Here is a 15,972-nt window from a genome sequence, read left to right as displayed (position 1 = left end):
TAGGCTCGCCCCTTCTGAAGCCCCGCCCTCACGCCAAGACACTAACCTACCTCCGCCTCTCGACCTTTATTCTCACCCCTCGAAGTGTGACTGTCGCGTTTCCGGGCTTCTCATTTAATCTTCTTCTCCTTCTCATCGAACGCTGGGAGTCGCTGCATCGCTTCTTTCTCAGTTTCTCTGTTTGTCTTAGTGCCTCCGTCTTTGTGTCTTTATCTTTGGGTTTTCTTCGTCTCTATTTCTCTATCTCTGAGTCTTTTATTCCTAACGTCTAGGTGTCCCTTTGTGTTTCTGTCCTCTCTCTTTTTATCACTGTTTATGTTTCGCTTGCTTTCCGTGGCTTTTTCCATCCCTTTGACTCTGTGTGCATGTGTGTTTCTGTGTGTCTGTCTCTTGTTTCCCTCCGTGTTTCTCTCGATGTCTGTGCCCCTGCCTGTTTTCTGTGCCTCCCTTCGCGCATCCACCCCCCTGTCCTACACCGGGTCCGCACTTCCTCTTTACTGCGCCCGCCCGCCAGGGGGCAGCACAGACCAGCCCCCGTTCTCCGCTTTCTCTGCTGGCCTGGGCAAGGGTCCGGCCTCCAGACACCACCTGCCCCTCCCCGTGTCCTTGTCCCACTTCTCTATCTTCCCAGCCTCCTCGGGTCTTTGTGTCTCTCGCTCTCACTCGGCTTCTTTGTCTCCCTGGCGGCTCCCCCTTCTCCCCACCCCCACCTACCTCTTCACATTCCTTGGGCTGCCCGGGGGAGCTGATGAGGCCGCCCAGCTTGCCGGGGTGAGGGCGGGAAGCGGGAGGCTGAGGGAGAGGATGCCACTGCATGCTTGTAATCCATGCTTTCCAGCTCCTCTCGGGAAAGGAGGCGCCAAGCTGATTGGGGGCAGATGTTTGGGAGCTCCCTAGCAAAGTGTACGCTTAGACTTGCCCTCCCTTCCTACCCACCTGTACACCTGAACTTTCTTCCCAGAAGGGCAAGGTCTCAAGTAGTAGAGACGTACTTATTGACTGGCATTCACGTCTTGGTAATAATACTATTAATACATGTGTTTAGCACTTACTCTGTGCCAGCCACTGATTTAAGTGTACTCCAATTCAAGTGTGCACACAGCTCCCTTTGTGATAAGAAAATTGAGGCACAGAGAGATGAAGTGACTTGGCCCCAAATCACAGAGTTGCAAACGGAGGGATCCAGAGATGACCGATGTCTTTTAGTTAACTTTTTTTTTCCAAGAAAGCCCATGAAGGGGACATTCTGACAATCTCATTTCACTGAGAAGTACGTTAAGGAAGTGCAGGACGGGACTGCCCAAAAATGCATATTTCAGACTTGTCACATCCTGGTATGCGGTCAGCTGGACGAGTAGGTGCATAATAAATGTGCTGTAGATCTTTTTGTCCTCTCCCCAATCAGGGACCCGACTAGAGCACCAGGATCTTGGGGTTTTAGTGCCAGCTTTGCTACTCATTGGCTTTGTAAAATTCTGGCCACTCACTTTTCTCCTCTGAGCAAAATAACCAGCCCCCAGGAGATTTCCTCCACAAGGCCCCCTCATCCCCTCTCTTCTCCAGGCTCAGCTCCTCTGGCTGTTCTTGGTGGGCGCAGGTGAGCCCAGGAAGCAAGCCCCCAGAGGGTAGACTGCAGTCTCACCCCTGCGTCCTGTGTCACACATAAGGCTGAGCACCGCTGTGCTTATTGACAAGTGACCTGGCGGGTTCCGTGCCTGGGGAGCTGACTTCCAGGATCACCAAGTCTCAGAGAGGCTACTTCACCAAAGAGTCATAACCAGGAGGAGGTAGGGGCACAGGGCCAAAGGCATCCTGATGGAGCTGTGGAGTTGGTGCCAAGTTGTAGCTATATGAAGATTTTCTACAGCGTAGGAGGTCAGCGCCCACAACCCTCACACTGTCCAAGGGTCAACTGTATTTCACCCGCCCAGCAACCTCTTTCTCAGTTTCATCTCCCTGCCTCCACCCCTACCCAAGTTGGTTTTTTTTTTTTTAATGGGGAATCCCCTATGCTCAGCCCTTATGGTTCAGAGTGAACCTGACCCAGACCTGGCCAGTCAGAGCATTTGATCCCCTGGCCACAAGGATTGGTTCAGGGATGAACATGTGGGTCCTACTCCTGTCCAATGAGAATTAATCCTGAGACTTTTGCCACAACTAGTAGGAAAGGGACACTTTCTTTTAGTGGGGGGTTGCTAAGTTGGTACTGTAGAAGTCTAGTATAGGGAGGGCACTGAAGACAAGAGATCCTGTTGCAGGCTCAGGCCAGAGAACAGCAGAGCTGAGAAATGGAAAAGGACAACTTTGTTTCTTTTTATTTTTTTATAGTATAAGATTTTTATATTTAGGATTAGCCAGCTGGACTCGGTTTAGATGATCCCAGTTCTGTTGGCAGGACCCACAGCATCCTCATCCGGAGCCAGTCAAACAGACGCCTTCTTCTCCCCGTCAGGCCTGATCAGGGCGTTGACCTTGGCCACGTCAGTGTCACAGAACTTCTTCTCAGCCTGTTTGATATGGTGCTTGTTGGCCTTGACATCACAGGAACCACAAGCGTATTGTTGTCGTCTCATTTCTGCCTGGCTGACTGGGGAGTCGGGGAACGTGATGATGGCACCGTCGTCAAGCTTGTTCCTCCTGGGGGCGCTCTTCTGAGAATATTTAGGCTGCCTTCTGGGCCAAAGTGTCTCAGGCCTCCAGAAGGTGGGTGATGTATGGATCTTTTTTTGTGTGTGTGTGGCTGTGGATGCCTCTTAGCACTGCTTTCTTTTCTTCAAAGCTTTTACATTGGCTTCGGCTTCGGGAAGGGCAGCAGCTTCCTTCTTTGCTTTGGACCCTGTTTTCATGAAAAGGCAAGGACAGTTTTCTGATGAAGACTATTTGAGCCCCTGGATCCAGCCATGCCTGAAGGTCGTCAGCCTTTGATAGTCCTGGTTATATGAGGGAATAACTTTTCCTTTTAACTTATTTTCACAAATTTTTGTTATTTTTTATTTGCAATCAACATATTCTTACTAATAAAATCTGTACAAGTTCAGAAGAGGCACAGAGTCTTTTGTAAAGTTCCAAGGGCAGGGAAAGGGGAGTGAACACTTTTCAGAATCCTTCAAGATATGCAAGCTGTGAAGGACAGGTAAGCTTTGTTACAGGGGGTGGGAAATGGGGAAGGACAGCCATTCCAGGCGAGGGGAATATTAAAATCACAAAGGTGAAGGGCGACTCATACTCCTGAGGGCAATAGGAAGCCGCAGAAGGGGATGAACGAGAAGAGTCTACTTTAAATTTGCCTTTACTTCCTGGAGCTCCAGATCCTGAAGTTTACCCCTTCTCCTCTCCTGTCCCAGCAGACCCTCAGCGGCTCAGGAAGCCATTGTTATGCAAATTTCTTGGCATCCTATGTAGATGAGGGATCCTATGCAAATAATGTCCTCTGGGAGGCAGGCCAGGACCCTCCCCTCATTAACTTGGGGACCAGGTGCTGGGCGGAGAACCCCTTCCTCCCTGGAGTCCCCTATCTCCCCTTCCTCCTGACATCTGTTCACTACCCCTCCAACTCCCCGAATCCCCTCTCGACAATGTCTGCTCTCAGAGTGGGGTCTGTCCCCAACTGGTCCCTCCCCTGGATCAAGAGACCCTACTTTGCTTTTCTCTCTGTCCCCTCATTTCCTTTACATGATGACACTGCTACTAATACACACGAACTGAGCCATTACTCTGTGCCAGGCTTTGCACTAAACACTTTCCACTGTTGTCTCATCAAATTCTCCCAGTCACACTGGGACCCTCTGTGTGTCGGCTGCACTGTTTGAAAAAGAATATTCAATTTTGCCATGGAGGAAACAATGAAGCCACACGCAGACGGAGACAGATGAAACGGACGGATATGAAGAAGCAACTTGTGAAGCCTGTTAGATGTATTCAGAACGTGAGCTAAACAGAGACGGGAAGGATGGAAGGACCCAGTCAGCCCATTCCGGGCATCCTTAGGTTGCTTCCCTGCTGGCGACTCCGGCTCTGTTCCATGAGTCCTGTGCCCAAGTCACGCAGGTAAAATCCAGGTGCATTTGTCCTCTTTGTGACCCTGGCACCTTCCAGGGGCAGAATCCTCAGGCTCACCTTTCCCTTCGGGGGTTGAAATCACATCACAGTGTGAGAGACTGGACACAGAGCCACACACACCCCAGTACTCAGGTGGCGGGGACCTTCAATCCCTTGTGCCCGAGCTAAGTGCATTAACCTGGCCCATCGCTTTTTGCTTCTTGCATTTGTGCGAATCAGATTCAACACACCATGGGGTTTGCAGCGAGCTCTTCTGCTCCAGGACCTCCCGGCAGGCTGCTCGATCGCCTACCAAGAGGTTCCCGTAGCCTCTTGTCAATTTCCCATGGCCACCAGATCTTGCTTTGTCCGGGTTGTGGCCGAGCAGACTGAGGACAGTGAGGTGGAGTCACTGGCGGAGGGGAGGGGCTTCTGAGCGCAGAGACCTCCCTGTGCATCCCTGCGCAGGAACGGCCATGCGGCGGCCCTCCCCGGGACCAGGTGTGATTTATCTCCATTTGATGGGCTCGGGGTCACACACGCTCACCTCCACCTCGGCTTCTGGGAAGCTCTCAACACATTTGACGGCAATTATCTAATTACCTCTCTGCCCCCACATTCTGTTTCTCTTTGTCTCTTCCTGTCCCAAAATCTTTCCATCTCTGTCTGTGTGACTCTAGAGCTCTCATCTCCGAGCTGCCCCCAACCAGTCCACCCCTCCCATGCTCCCTCCACCCTCAGGTCCTCCAGTCCCTCTTCCCTCTGCCCCAGGCCCCTCCGTCTGGGTCCCTTCGAGCCACCCCTCCTCCCTCAGCTGCAGGAATGATGCCATGCCCAGAGAAGGCAGCTCCATCCCTAATTCCATCCATTCTACAGCTCAGAGAATTTTTCCTCTCACAGCTTCAATTCCCTCTGGGGCTCTGGCAAGAGAATCTGGGAACTTGTATTTAAGGGGACAGCAGCCCGGCTGCCAGGCAGACGCTGGTCTTTCAGGGGCCATTCTAAGTGCCCTCTGGACCCCGGGCATCTCCCCCTTCCGTCCTTCGCGGCTGAGTCACCTCTGCTCTCTCTCCCTCTCTCATGGCTTCCCCCTGACGTCAGACGTCTCCCAGCTCTCGCAAGGGCAAGGGCGCTGGGGGAGCAGAAGGGAGGGGAGCGTCACTTGCGCCCCTTCCCCTCTCATCCCGCAGAGGAGGCTCCAGCCACAGGATGGTGTCGACGTGACAGACAGCATTTATTCCAGACTCCAGTGTCCGTGATGAGGGGCAGAGCGGGGGCGGGAATCCAGTGTCAGACTCTGCAGCAGGACGTCAGGTGGGGGGACCAGCGATGGAGGCGGGAGGTAAAAATAGCCTCGGCCGGCCGACCCTCACAGCCTCGTCCCAGGCCGGGCCCTGGGCTTGGGTCCAGGAGCTATTCTGGGGCCTGGGAGAGTCATACTCCTAGGAGGAAGGTCCCCTCCCACCCAGCAGCGCACCCTCCCTCCTTCCCCGCAGTGTCCGTAGGTCCCTGCCCAGCCTGCAGAGGAAGGAAGGGCGGGTGGGAGAGGGGAGGCCGGGGAAGGCGGGGGGCGGGCAGGGCGTGAGCCGGGCTGGTTCTCTGATGCCTGCAGCTCCAGATCGGGTCCGATGGCTGCCTCTTGGAGGTCCTCAGGTTTAGCACTGGGGAGAAGTCGGAAAGGTCAGCTTGTGCCCCCGTGGAGGCTGCGCCACCCCCCGCAGGGCCCCTCTCACCGGGGTGCCCAGGCCCTCACCCACCTCATCTCCAAAGCCCCCACTGCCGTGTCTGGCTTTTCCAGAGGCACCTCCCATGAGGAGGCCCGTCTGCTCTGGTGGCTGGGACCCTGAGTGGCTCAGCTCTGGATCCCCGGGTGGCCTGAGGAGAAGATGCAATGTGTTGGAAGTGGTCCCGGCTGGGAAGGAACTGGGGATGGGGTCGTGCTGGGTAGAGACGGGCTCGGAGGGTGGGTGGGAATGGGTTCGAGATAGGGGAGGGGCTGGGGATGACACTGGAGTCAGGGATGATCTGGAGCTGGGGTCAAAGATCCTGTTGGAGTTGGAGACACTGTCGTAGCTGGGGTCAGCTTGGGGGTGGGTTGGGGTGGCTGTGGCCTGGAGTGGAGGCTGGCTGTTGGGTTGGGGGTTAGAGATGGGGCTAGATGGTATGGGTTCCGGGTTAGGAATGGGAACCGGGTGGGTCGGAGGTTGGATGGGGGTGCGGTGGAAGCTGGGTTTGGTGCCAACGATGGGTTGGAACTGGGATGCGTCTGGGGGAGAGGCCGGAGTGGAAAAGTTGGGATTCGGAGTTGAGGGAGGCAGGGGTGTGGGTAGGCTGAGGTTGGGGATGAGGGTGGGGACACGGTTGGGCAGACGGGAGCTTCCATGGGATGGGAGATGGGGCTGGAGGTGCGATGAGGATGAGATGCGGCCTGGAGGGGAGCGTGGGGTGCCTGTGGGGTTAGGCTGGGTTTGGCAATGGTTATGGTTAGGTTAGAACTGGGATTGGAGGTGGGTGTGAGATGGGGTTGGCGAGGTTAGGGACGGGGTTAAGTTGGCATCGGGCGTTTGAGGGCAGGTATGGGGGGAATGGGCTGTTGTGCGTCGGTGGGGAGGTCGCAGACAGGAGGGGGGACGGCCATGGACTAGGGTTGAGGTTGGAGATGGGCCCGCATTGCATCCGGTTTGGGACTGAGGATGGGGTGCTGCTGGGGTCGGTGACGGGCCAGGTCTGGGGCTGAGGTCAGCGTGAGCCCTAGGGATGGGGTGGGGCGACGGGTCAATTCCGAGGCCGCAGGCCACTCACGGAGCCCCTTTCTCCCCACGTCGGCAGCAGCCGGGGCGCCCCTTGCGTCTCATGCAGTAGAAGGCGGCGACCACGAGCAGCAGGAGGCCCACGCTGACAGCCACGGCCATGACGGCCACTCCGGCCTGGGAGGTCTGGGGGGCCACTGTGGGGACAAGGAGAGGAGGAGGAGGCGCTCGGCCGGCCGGTAGCGCCCGGTCTGCCCCGCGGCTCCTGCGCCCCCAGCGGGGTCACTCACGAGGGCCAAAGTGGAAGACGTGCCGCGTGTTCCCGTGTGGGTTGGCGGCCTCGCAGGAGATGCCGCTCTTGCTCATCGCGTGGGTCAGCTTCACGGTCAGGGCGCTGCTCACCCAGCCCTGCCTTGTGGGGACCGGCTCTGTGGGCTGTGGAGGCTTGGGTCAGGCCCCGGGGGATGGCCGGGCCCCTCAGGAAGTGGGAGAGAGGACACGGTGCTTGGAGCCGGGAAGAAGCAGGGTCCCCTGGGGCCCTGGAGGGTTCGGGGTGGAGGGAGGGTCCTTACACTGCCGCCCAGTTCGCTCCAGGAGAGTTTGGGCTCCGGGTGACCGCGGGCGAAGCAGACCAGCCGCACTTCATCGCCCTCCCGCCAGCTGCCCTCTGCCTGGGGCTGCGTCTCCTCCTGCCTTATCTCCGGGGACCCTGTGGGTGTCGTGAGGCAGGGAGGGAGGGCGAGGCAGGGTGGGGAGAGGAGATAGCAGAAAGAGGAGAGGGGTAGAGGAACAGAGGAGGAGGCTGAGGGACCTGCTAGGGCCACTTGCCATGGGTCATGCCCCCCGCCCAACCCCCCCACCGCCCCCAGCCCAGCCGGTCCCTGCCCCCGAACCTTCTAACCTTCGACCAGCAGCGTGAGGACCCGGCTGCGGCTGAGGAGGGGGACCGTGGGCGTGTAGGCCTCGCAGACGTAGGTGCCGGCAGAATCGAAGGTGAGGGAACTGAGGGAGAGCGTGGGGCCGTCCCCCAGGGGGACCGAGTCCTATAGGGTTGGGGGTGGGGGGAAGAGGCCAGGTGGATCGTGAGAGAAGGGGGGCAGGGGGAGGGCGGGGCCCCCGGGGCTGAGGGCCCCTTTCCTTCTCACCTTGGTCCAGCGTAGAGCCGGGGCGGGCAGGCCTTGCACGGAGCAGTTGGTGGATACCGTGCTGCCCAGGGTGGAGGAAAGCTCCTCCTCGTCGCTAAACTCGATGGGGTCCAGGTCTGGAGGGGAGACAGACTGCCACTTACCCGGACCCCCACCGAGTTGCTCAGGGCCGTCTCGGGTGTGGGCGTGAATGCACAGCAGTCAGCAGAGGGTGCGAGCGGGCCTCCTTGTCCACCCGTCTCCGGGACGCTCCGCCCTGCCGTCCGGGCCCAGTCTCCAGCCCAGATCTCAGAGCCTGCCTCCAGAGTCCGTGCCCACCTGGACCACTTCCCTCCAGAGCTGACGTTTGGGCCTAAGGTGACCGGACAGCCTGGGAGGTGCCAGGTACCCCTTCTCTGACGGACCACCCTTATCCTTTGTTCAAACTTAATGCCTTGCCTCACACCCCTGCCCCGACTGCCCTTTCGTTCATCAAATCCTTCTCCGCTCTGCCCCCAAAAGGGGTCCTTCTACTTCTGTCCACCTCGGAACACCCAGTCCAACTGCCCTGGCCACAGCTGTCACCTCCTCACTGGCCTTCCTGCCGGGCAGGACTCTGGTCCTCTCCTGTCCACTCTCCCGTGAGCAGCTGGAGGGATCCTTTCAAAACACACTGGTCAGCTAGCCGGTGTGGCTCAGTGGACTGAGCGCTGGCCTGTGAACCGAAAGGTCACCAGCTCGATTCTGGTCAGGACACACGTCTGGGTTGTGGGCCAGGTCCCCAGTTGGGGGTGTGTGAAAGGCGACCAATCAATGAGTCTCTCACACACTGATGTTTCTCTCCCTCTCTTTCTCCCTCCCTTCTTTTCTCTCTAAAAGCAAAGAAAGACAGTTTTTAAATTAACAACAACAAAAAAAACACCCCACATGGTCAGCCTTTCCTTCTGCTTAAAATCCTGCACTGGCTCCCCAGTACCCACGGTATGGAGGCCAAATTCCTTGAGAGAGCCTAAACCTCCCACCTGGTCTGACCAACCCCTGCCCTCATCACCCACCCTCCTCCTTTGCCCCCTGAGCTCCAGCTGCCCAGTTCTCCCCTCATCTTTCTCTGGTACACCACGTCGGGTCCTGCCTCAGGGCCCCTGCCCTCACGGCTCCTGCTACCTGAAGTGCTCCCCTTCTTGGCACCCACTCCACGGTGTCTTACTCAAATGCCCCCTCCTCAGAGAGGCTGCTCCAACCCCCTGTTGTGGACACTCAGATTTCCCCTTCAGCTGTTGAGAGGGACATCAGCTGTCAGCCCTCAGCTGTCAGCCCTTCCAGCAGGCGACTGCCTCAGCTGCGGAGAGCCCCTCACCCGAGGGCACGCCCCCTTTCTCAGGCAGCCCAAGAGCTAAGGGAGGAGGTGGCGGTACTAAAGCCAGGCAGGCCCCTCCGCCCCAAGGGAAGCACCCTGGTTTCCAAGAGCCCTGTGGGGCCAACTGAGGCCTCCTATTGACCACGGCCCAGCTTCTTCCCCTGCTCGATCCCGCTTCCTTCCCCTCCCCACCCCCCAGCAGACCTGGATGCCAAGGCTCCCCATAAACTTCCTGCCTGCAGATGTCTGAGTCAGAATCTTCTTCCTGAGGACGCAGCCTGGAAACACCCCCCGACTATTCCTTATCCTCTTATTCTTCATTCGTCCCCGCAGATGCAGGGTTGGCTCCCCAAAGTGCCTTATTTGGCCCTGACCACCTGTCTGCCCTACTGGGCCAGGTGCTCTGCGGAGGTGGGGGCAGGGCTGCCTTGGGCTCAGATGCGTCCCCAACATCTGGCCCCAGAAAATCCAACGTGAAAGAGTGCGGAGAAGGACCAGCGTTTGCACGGGGCTTGGGGTGGGGGGAGGGGTGGTGGACTGCGAAGGCTTCTTGGAAGACGGGAACCCAAGAGCCTGGTCAGAAAAGGATGGCAGAAGGACGGGAGGAATCATGGGAATGGGAGAAGCTTGGGTGTGACGAGGAAAGTGCCTTGATGGGGAGAAGGGTCAGCCACAGGTGAAGCCAGACAGGTGGGCCCTGGAGGCCCTGGGAAGGCATCTGGGCTTTCTCCAGAGCGCACTGGGGAGCCAAGGCAGGTTCTGGAGCAGGGGAATGTCAGGTTTGTGCTTTGGAAAGGGCGCTCTGGCTGCCTGGTGTGGGAGTCTGGAGGGGCTAGGGCAGGGTCCCCAGGAGGAAGGAGGCATCTGGACCAAAGGGAGGCAGGACTTGGAGGGTGAAGGTGAGGAGGCAGCAGGTGCCAGGGCCCCCGCCCGGCCCTCCTGGGGCTCTCACAGGCCACGTGTAGCTCCAGGGTCTGGGAGAGCTCGGCGTCATCCTCGGCATCGAAGTCTTCTGCCCTGCAGCCGTAGATCCCGCTCTGGTTCCGCTGCACCTTCTCCAGGGTCCAGTTCCCCGAAAAGTCTATTCCCAGCGTATTCTCCACCTCATCCTGGGGGACCAAGGATGAGGAGCCTGGCTCAGGAGCCACCCTGGTCCAGTGGGGTCATGAGAAGTCAGGGGACACCCAGGTCAGAGCCAGGCACCCTGATGGTCAGGGCCTCCAGGTCAATGTCCTACTAGGTGGGAGCCCACTCCAGTATGGGGGCAGAGGTCTTGCTAGGCCGGGGGGGGCTCCCAAGTCATGCCAAGTCAGGACTCGCTCAAACCAGGGGTCAGATGTCCTATTAGCTCCTGGGTCACCGACCAGGTTCCTTGCTAAGCCAAGGACACGAGGTAAAAGGTTAGAACTCAGTTCAGGTCAGTAGGTCACAGAAGTCAGGGCTGGGGATTCCAAAGGGGCGAGGGAGTGAGTCACCTGCAGGCGGTAAAGTATGTACTCTGGGCTGGAGCTGCCGTCCCCGCGGCAGACCAGATGCACCGAGTCCCCCTCGCGGACCCAGCCCTCCGTGGTGGCCGGGCTGTCCACCCAGAAGTGCACGTGCTCTGTGGGATCTAAGGGGAAAGGGCAAGGGGAACGTGTCAGTGTAAGGTCCGGGGACCCAATTAGGGACAGGAGGGTGCAGTGCAAAGTTTAGTCCTGCCGCAAGGGGCGCAGAGCGCTATGCGGGGGCCCGAAGTCAGGGGGCGCTCACGCTACTCCATGTGGCCAGCACACATTTCAGCGTGAGGCAGGGAAACGGAGGGCTGCACTGTGGGGCGAGGCTGGCTCGGAGGAGTGGGTCTCCGCAAGGTGTGGAGCCCAACGTCGGGGAGGTCGGCCGGCGTGGACTCACAGTGCAGGGTGAGGCGGAAGACCTGGCTGTCCAGGCGGCCGTGCTGGCCCCGCGGCAGGCTGAAGTGTGCTGAGCAGTGGAACTCGGCATCCCGGTCGGCCTTCTGGGGCCGCAGGTACAGGGTGCTGGTGAGCGAGTACAGACCCGAGGCCTCCCGGATGGTGCGGCTGGTTATGTAGCCATCTGGCAGGGAGGGAGGGGGCGGTCAGTCGGCGCCCGCCGCCACGCCATCCACCCACGCCCAGCTAGGCCCCTGCGCCACCACTCACCTGAGTTCATCTCCATGGGCACCTGCAGGGGCTCCCCGTTCCGGTACCACGTGATGTGAGAGACCGGGTTCCCGTTGCGGCTGTGGCAGGTGGCGATCTGAGGCGGGATGAGCGAGGCTCTGAGCTCTCAGCCAGGACCCTGAGCGCTGTGTCCCCGCTCCCTCAACAACTCTCTCCATACAGGGTCCAGGATTCCGGGTACCCACCCTCTCCTTCCCCAGGGGGGTGGGAGTCTGGCACCCACGCCCCCTCCAACCTTATGACCCAAGACTCTGGGACCCCCAGCCCTCGCTTCCCCTAGGACCCTGGAATCAAGGTCAGTCTGAGGTACCTCCTGGGCAAAGTCATCTGTCACAGACAGTATCCCTTTGTTGGGGGAGACATCGGTGGCCTCTGGTTTTGCTGTGGGAGAGATGCTACTGTCAGGAGCCCCTTCCCAGGCCCGCCCCTGCCCCCCTCTCTCCCCCAGGGTGCCCACAGACACTCACCAAACACCAAGACCCTTGAGGTTGCCTCAGCAGTGCCTGCCGCCCCTGCCGTCACCACGCACACATAGTCCAGCTCGTCGCTCACCTGGGCCTCGGCCAGCACCAGGCGCCCCGGGGCGTCCAGCTGGTACGGGGGACTGCGGCCCAGGGAGTCCTTCACACTGGCCTGGACCTCAGAGCCCTTCACTCGGGCCTCGGCCACGAGGCGGCGCACCTTGGTGCGATCGGTCTGCGGGCAAGGGGTCCTCAGCGTGGGGCTGCCCACCCCCTGCTGGGCGCCCCCCTCCCATCTTTCTGGTGCTCTGTCTCTCTCCCTCTGTCACCTCACTCTCCAGTCCCGCCCCTGCACCCTACTTGCTGTCACAGGTTCCCTCTCCATCTCCCTCTCTCACCACATTCCTGTCTGGTCCCTCTCCCTCTTCCACCCTGTCTCTCCCCTCTGTCTCTCTCTTCATGGCCCCCCACCCCAGTCTTGCTTTCTTGGTGTCTGTCTCTGGAGGGTCTCTCTAAAAAGCCAGCCCTTTGAAGGGGGGCTAGCCCCAACTGCGCCCCCTGGGCACCAGGGGAAGCTCCCCTTCGCTGGGCCTCCGTCGCCCCGTGTGAAATGGAAAGGCAGCCAGGCGGAGCTCTCAGGGTCTTTTGGATGTTGATGAAGGAATGAATGTTTGCAGCCCCGCTGCGCCCTGACTTTCAGAACCCCCTCCACTACGCCCCGGTTCTGGGCCCAGAGCACTCACCAGGAACCATTTGAGCACATACTCTTTATGGGTCCCCACAGGGATACAGTTAAGGGTGACAGACTCCCCTCTCATCACCTCCACCAAGGGGGGCACAGACACCTGCATCTCAGCCTGGGCACCTGCAGGAGAGCAACCGAGCTCTTGCCCACTGCCACCAGTAGGGAGAGCCCTTGGGAGAGAGCCCCCTTTCCCGAGGACAGGGCAGTGCAGACCCCCAACCCTCCTCCCTCAGGCCCAGGTGCTCAGACCCCCAACCCTCCTCCCTTGGACCCAGGGGTCTAGGCCCCCAGTTCCTCCTCTTTCAGACCCAGCAGCTCCTGTCTCCCTCCATCTCTCATCTGTGTGACTCTGAGCTCACCCTCCATCGGCATTTCTCTCCATCTCTCTCTTTACTTTCAGAACGAAGGGCTCCTCCCCTGGGCCACACAGGGCCCCAGTGGCCTCCATTCAATCCCCCTGGGGTAACAGTGCACCTGTCCCTGCCTTCCTCACCAGACCCCATGCCCTTCAAGGGCAGGGCCAGGGCCAGCCCATCCTTTTGCCTCCATCACCCTACCCAGGGCCCGGCACACAGCGGCGGGGGATGAACGGCTCCATCTCTGCCCCGGTGCCTCTCAGCCTGGGGCTCCCTCTCGTCCCACCGTCCCTGCCCGTCTGTCTCCCTGAGCTCGCCATTCTCAGTCTCCATCTCCCTCAGCACCGGCCTCCCCCTCAGGAGTGGGAGACTGAGGTGAGGTGTGGGCTTTGGCTGGGCCTGGAGCTGAGGAGGGATAGGTGTGTGGGGATGGTGAGGGGGGACAGGGCTGGGCAGGTTTCAGGAATGTGGGAGGGACAGGCTGGCTGAGACATGCCCGGCCTGGCGCCAGAGCCCCCTGCCCGCCCCTTGCCCCCCCTCCCGCCTCTTTGATAGAGCAGGGGAGCGGGTGAGGTGGGAGAGCAGGTAAGGGTGTCACCTCAGAACAGGACAGACAGGCCTAGGCCCGGGATCCGGGGTCTGAGGGGGGAAGGGCTGGGAGCCTGGACTCCTGGGTCCCGGGGGAGTAGGGGCCGGGCCCGGATTCCTGCCCCAAAGCCTGGCAGAGAGAGCCATTCCCATTGGGAAACCACGCTCTCTCACCCTCTGGGCTGGCATCCTGGCATCAGCTCTCATTTCTTAGAACCTCCCTTGCCTTCCCCGCCCAGCCTGGCCCAGCCCTGCCCCTGGAGACCCACTATTTGCCATGCTCGTGCCAAGGGCCTGGATTCGCGGGCACCCACCTCCGGCTCAGGCCGGGCCCAGGGACGGGGCTGGGGGCCAGGCTGCTGCCCAGGGCTGCTTCCATCCGAGCAGCAGAGAGCAGGCGGCACAGATAGATGCCTCCTATCTCTTCGCCCTTCAGCTGCCAGGCCTCAGGGCCTCCTCCCCTCCCTCCCACCGCCACCCAGGTGTGTGGATTCATCTGGGGCCCCGGGAAGGGAGCGCTGTCACTCAGCAGCACTCTGTTCCACTGTCACTGTCCACGGCTGGTACTGCAGCCCTTCCGTGAGGGAGGCGGGCTCTCTAGAGTTTGGGCTCTGAAACCCTCAAATGCATGACTGGCTGGTTCTAGTTGTAAGGTTTCTGACCCTCTCAAAACTTGAGAATCTTTCAGGAGGGGAGCCCTGAGCTTTTGGTCTCCTGGGTACTGGGGGAAGCTACTCCGGCCACCACAGGCCTGGACCCCTGGGTCTGAGGGGGGAGGGGGCAGGGGCCCCGGCCCCAGGTCCTGGAGCTGAGGGCCCACGCTCCTGGGACCCGAGCGGAGAGGGGGTTCTGACTTCTCAGGTGGTCTCTAATCCACCCCTGTGGTGTCCCCAGCTCCTCTGCTTGGCTGTCCCCAAATCTCTCATTATGAGCGACACCCCCCCCCCATAATCCCATGTCCCTCCTTCCTAGGGTCGCCAGCTTGGTTTCCTGGGGTGGGTAAAAGTCTCTTTCCCCTTCAAGCTCCAGGAAGCCGCACCCCTCGAGCCCTGCTCTCAGCCCGAGCATACCTGGGTGCGCCCCCAGCAGGAGCGCCAGCGCCAGCGCCAGCAGCCGCGGGGCCCTGCGCGTCCCTGCCCAGGCGTCCGGGGGCTCCATGTCCACAGCGGTGGCAGCAGCAACTGAGCCCCAGCTGCAGCGAGGAGGTCGCCGCGGGGCTGGGAGGAGGAGGCCCCGCCCCAAGCACCGCCCCGCCCCGCCCCGCCCTCCCAGCCCCCCTGGTCACCCCAAACCTGGGCACCGGGCCAGGACCTCCCACTGCCCGGAGAGGACCTCCCAGCTCTGCCCAGAGCCGTGCAGTCTCTGCCCCTAGCCCCAGGCTGTCGCTCCTGCTGACCAGCACCGGCGGCGAAATGGCTTGACGGACCAGTCCAGCCGGTGTGTCCTTATCTTGGACCTTACCAGAAAACCACAAATCCTCTCCCCCTCTGGACCCGAGGCCTTGTGCATTTGACCCGACACAACCAGTGGCCGCACTGGCCTCCTTCGGCGCCACCAGCAGCACCTAGCCCGACCAGTGGCCTAGAACAGCTTCTCCCAGGATGCCCTGGGGGGGCCCTTTCCTGTGGCCAGTGTTCTGGGTGCTTTCCTGTCTGACCACTGGCCTGGAACTCTTCAGTTTTATCTTATATCTAATGGTCTCCAAACTCAAGTTTTCCCTGGGAGTCGGGGTCGGGGTCAGGGGGGTGGGGGTAGGGCAGGGGGTGGGGTGGGGTGCCCTCTCTTCAGCTTTCCCCTGTAGGGCCCTCTCTCTCTTCCTCCATCCAGGGAATCCCAGGAATGCCACCCCTTCCCTCCCTCCCTCCCTCTTTCCTTCACTCCCTCCCTACCTGGGGGGAGGGGAGAGAAGCAGGCTGCAGCAGCAGGTGAGTGGGAGAGGCGAGAAGGCCAGGGCACCTGAAGAAGGGGGGGCAGAGCATGTGCATGGATGGGAGGAAGGGTCACAGGTCATACTGAGGATCATGGATCACAGTGCCCAGGCTCCTCACCAACCAGGTCAGACTGGGGCAACATCCCCAAACTGCTGGATGGGGGGACGGGGCGGGGGGGGGTCAGGGGGTCAGGAAAGGTCACTGGTTACCAGGGAGAAATTAAGCCCTGGATGCTGAGGGGAATGGGGGTAAGCTGGTCACGCTACAGAGATTCCCCAGGCCTCTGATCACACCGGCGGTCACTGGTAAGACTGGGCTCTGCCCATCGGACACAGAAGGAAGGCTCTGGTTACAGGTCCGTCCGGGAGTCAGACTGGGCAGTGCTCCCTTACGCACTGGGGATATAGGCGGGCGATTGTTACATCAGGAAAGGCGACCT

At 60.2% G+C, this 15,972-nt stretch overlaps 1 protein-coding gene across 1 annotated transcript; it reads right to left on the bottom strand.

Annotated features, from left to right (window-relative positions):
* Window positions 1-5,248: 5,248 nt before the first annotated feature.
* Window positions 5,249-14,833, bottom strand: BCAM (basal cell adhesion molecule (Lutheran blood group)). The gene is made up of 15 exons (XM_028530001.2): window positions 14,673-14,833; window positions 12,657-12,778; window positions 11,920-12,148; window positions 11,763-11,833; window positions 11,432-11,528; window positions 11,163-11,345; window positions 10,745-10,881; window positions 10,222-10,378; window positions 7,934-8,049; window positions 7,690-7,831; window positions 7,361-7,497; window positions 7,079-7,223; window positions 6,841-6,985; window positions 5,796-5,913; window positions 5,249-5,699 (listed from the first exon to the last, which is right to left on the bottom strand). The coding sequence occupies exons 1-15, from the start codon at window positions 14,758-14,760 to the stop codon at window positions 5,694-5,696; spliced, it is 1,893 nt and encodes a 630-aa protein (XP_028385802.1). The 5' UTR covers window positions 14,761-14,833; the 3' UTR covers window positions 5,249-5,693.
* Between the last annotated feature and the right edge of the window lie 1,139 nt (window positions 14,834-15,972).

Source organism: Phyllostomus discolor, chromosome 12 (assembly GCF_004126475.2).
Source record: "Phyllostomus discolor isolate MPI-MPIP mPhyDis1 chromosome 12, mPhyDis1.pri.v3, whole genome shotgun sequence".
In the NCBI taxonomy this organism is placed as follows: domain Eukaryota; kingdom Metazoa; phylum Chordata; class Mammalia; order Chiroptera; family Phyllostomidae; genus Phyllostomus; species Phyllostomus discolor.
The sequence above is the reverse complement of the archived record's forward strand: the minus strand, read 5'-3'. Positions and strand labels throughout refer to the sequence as shown.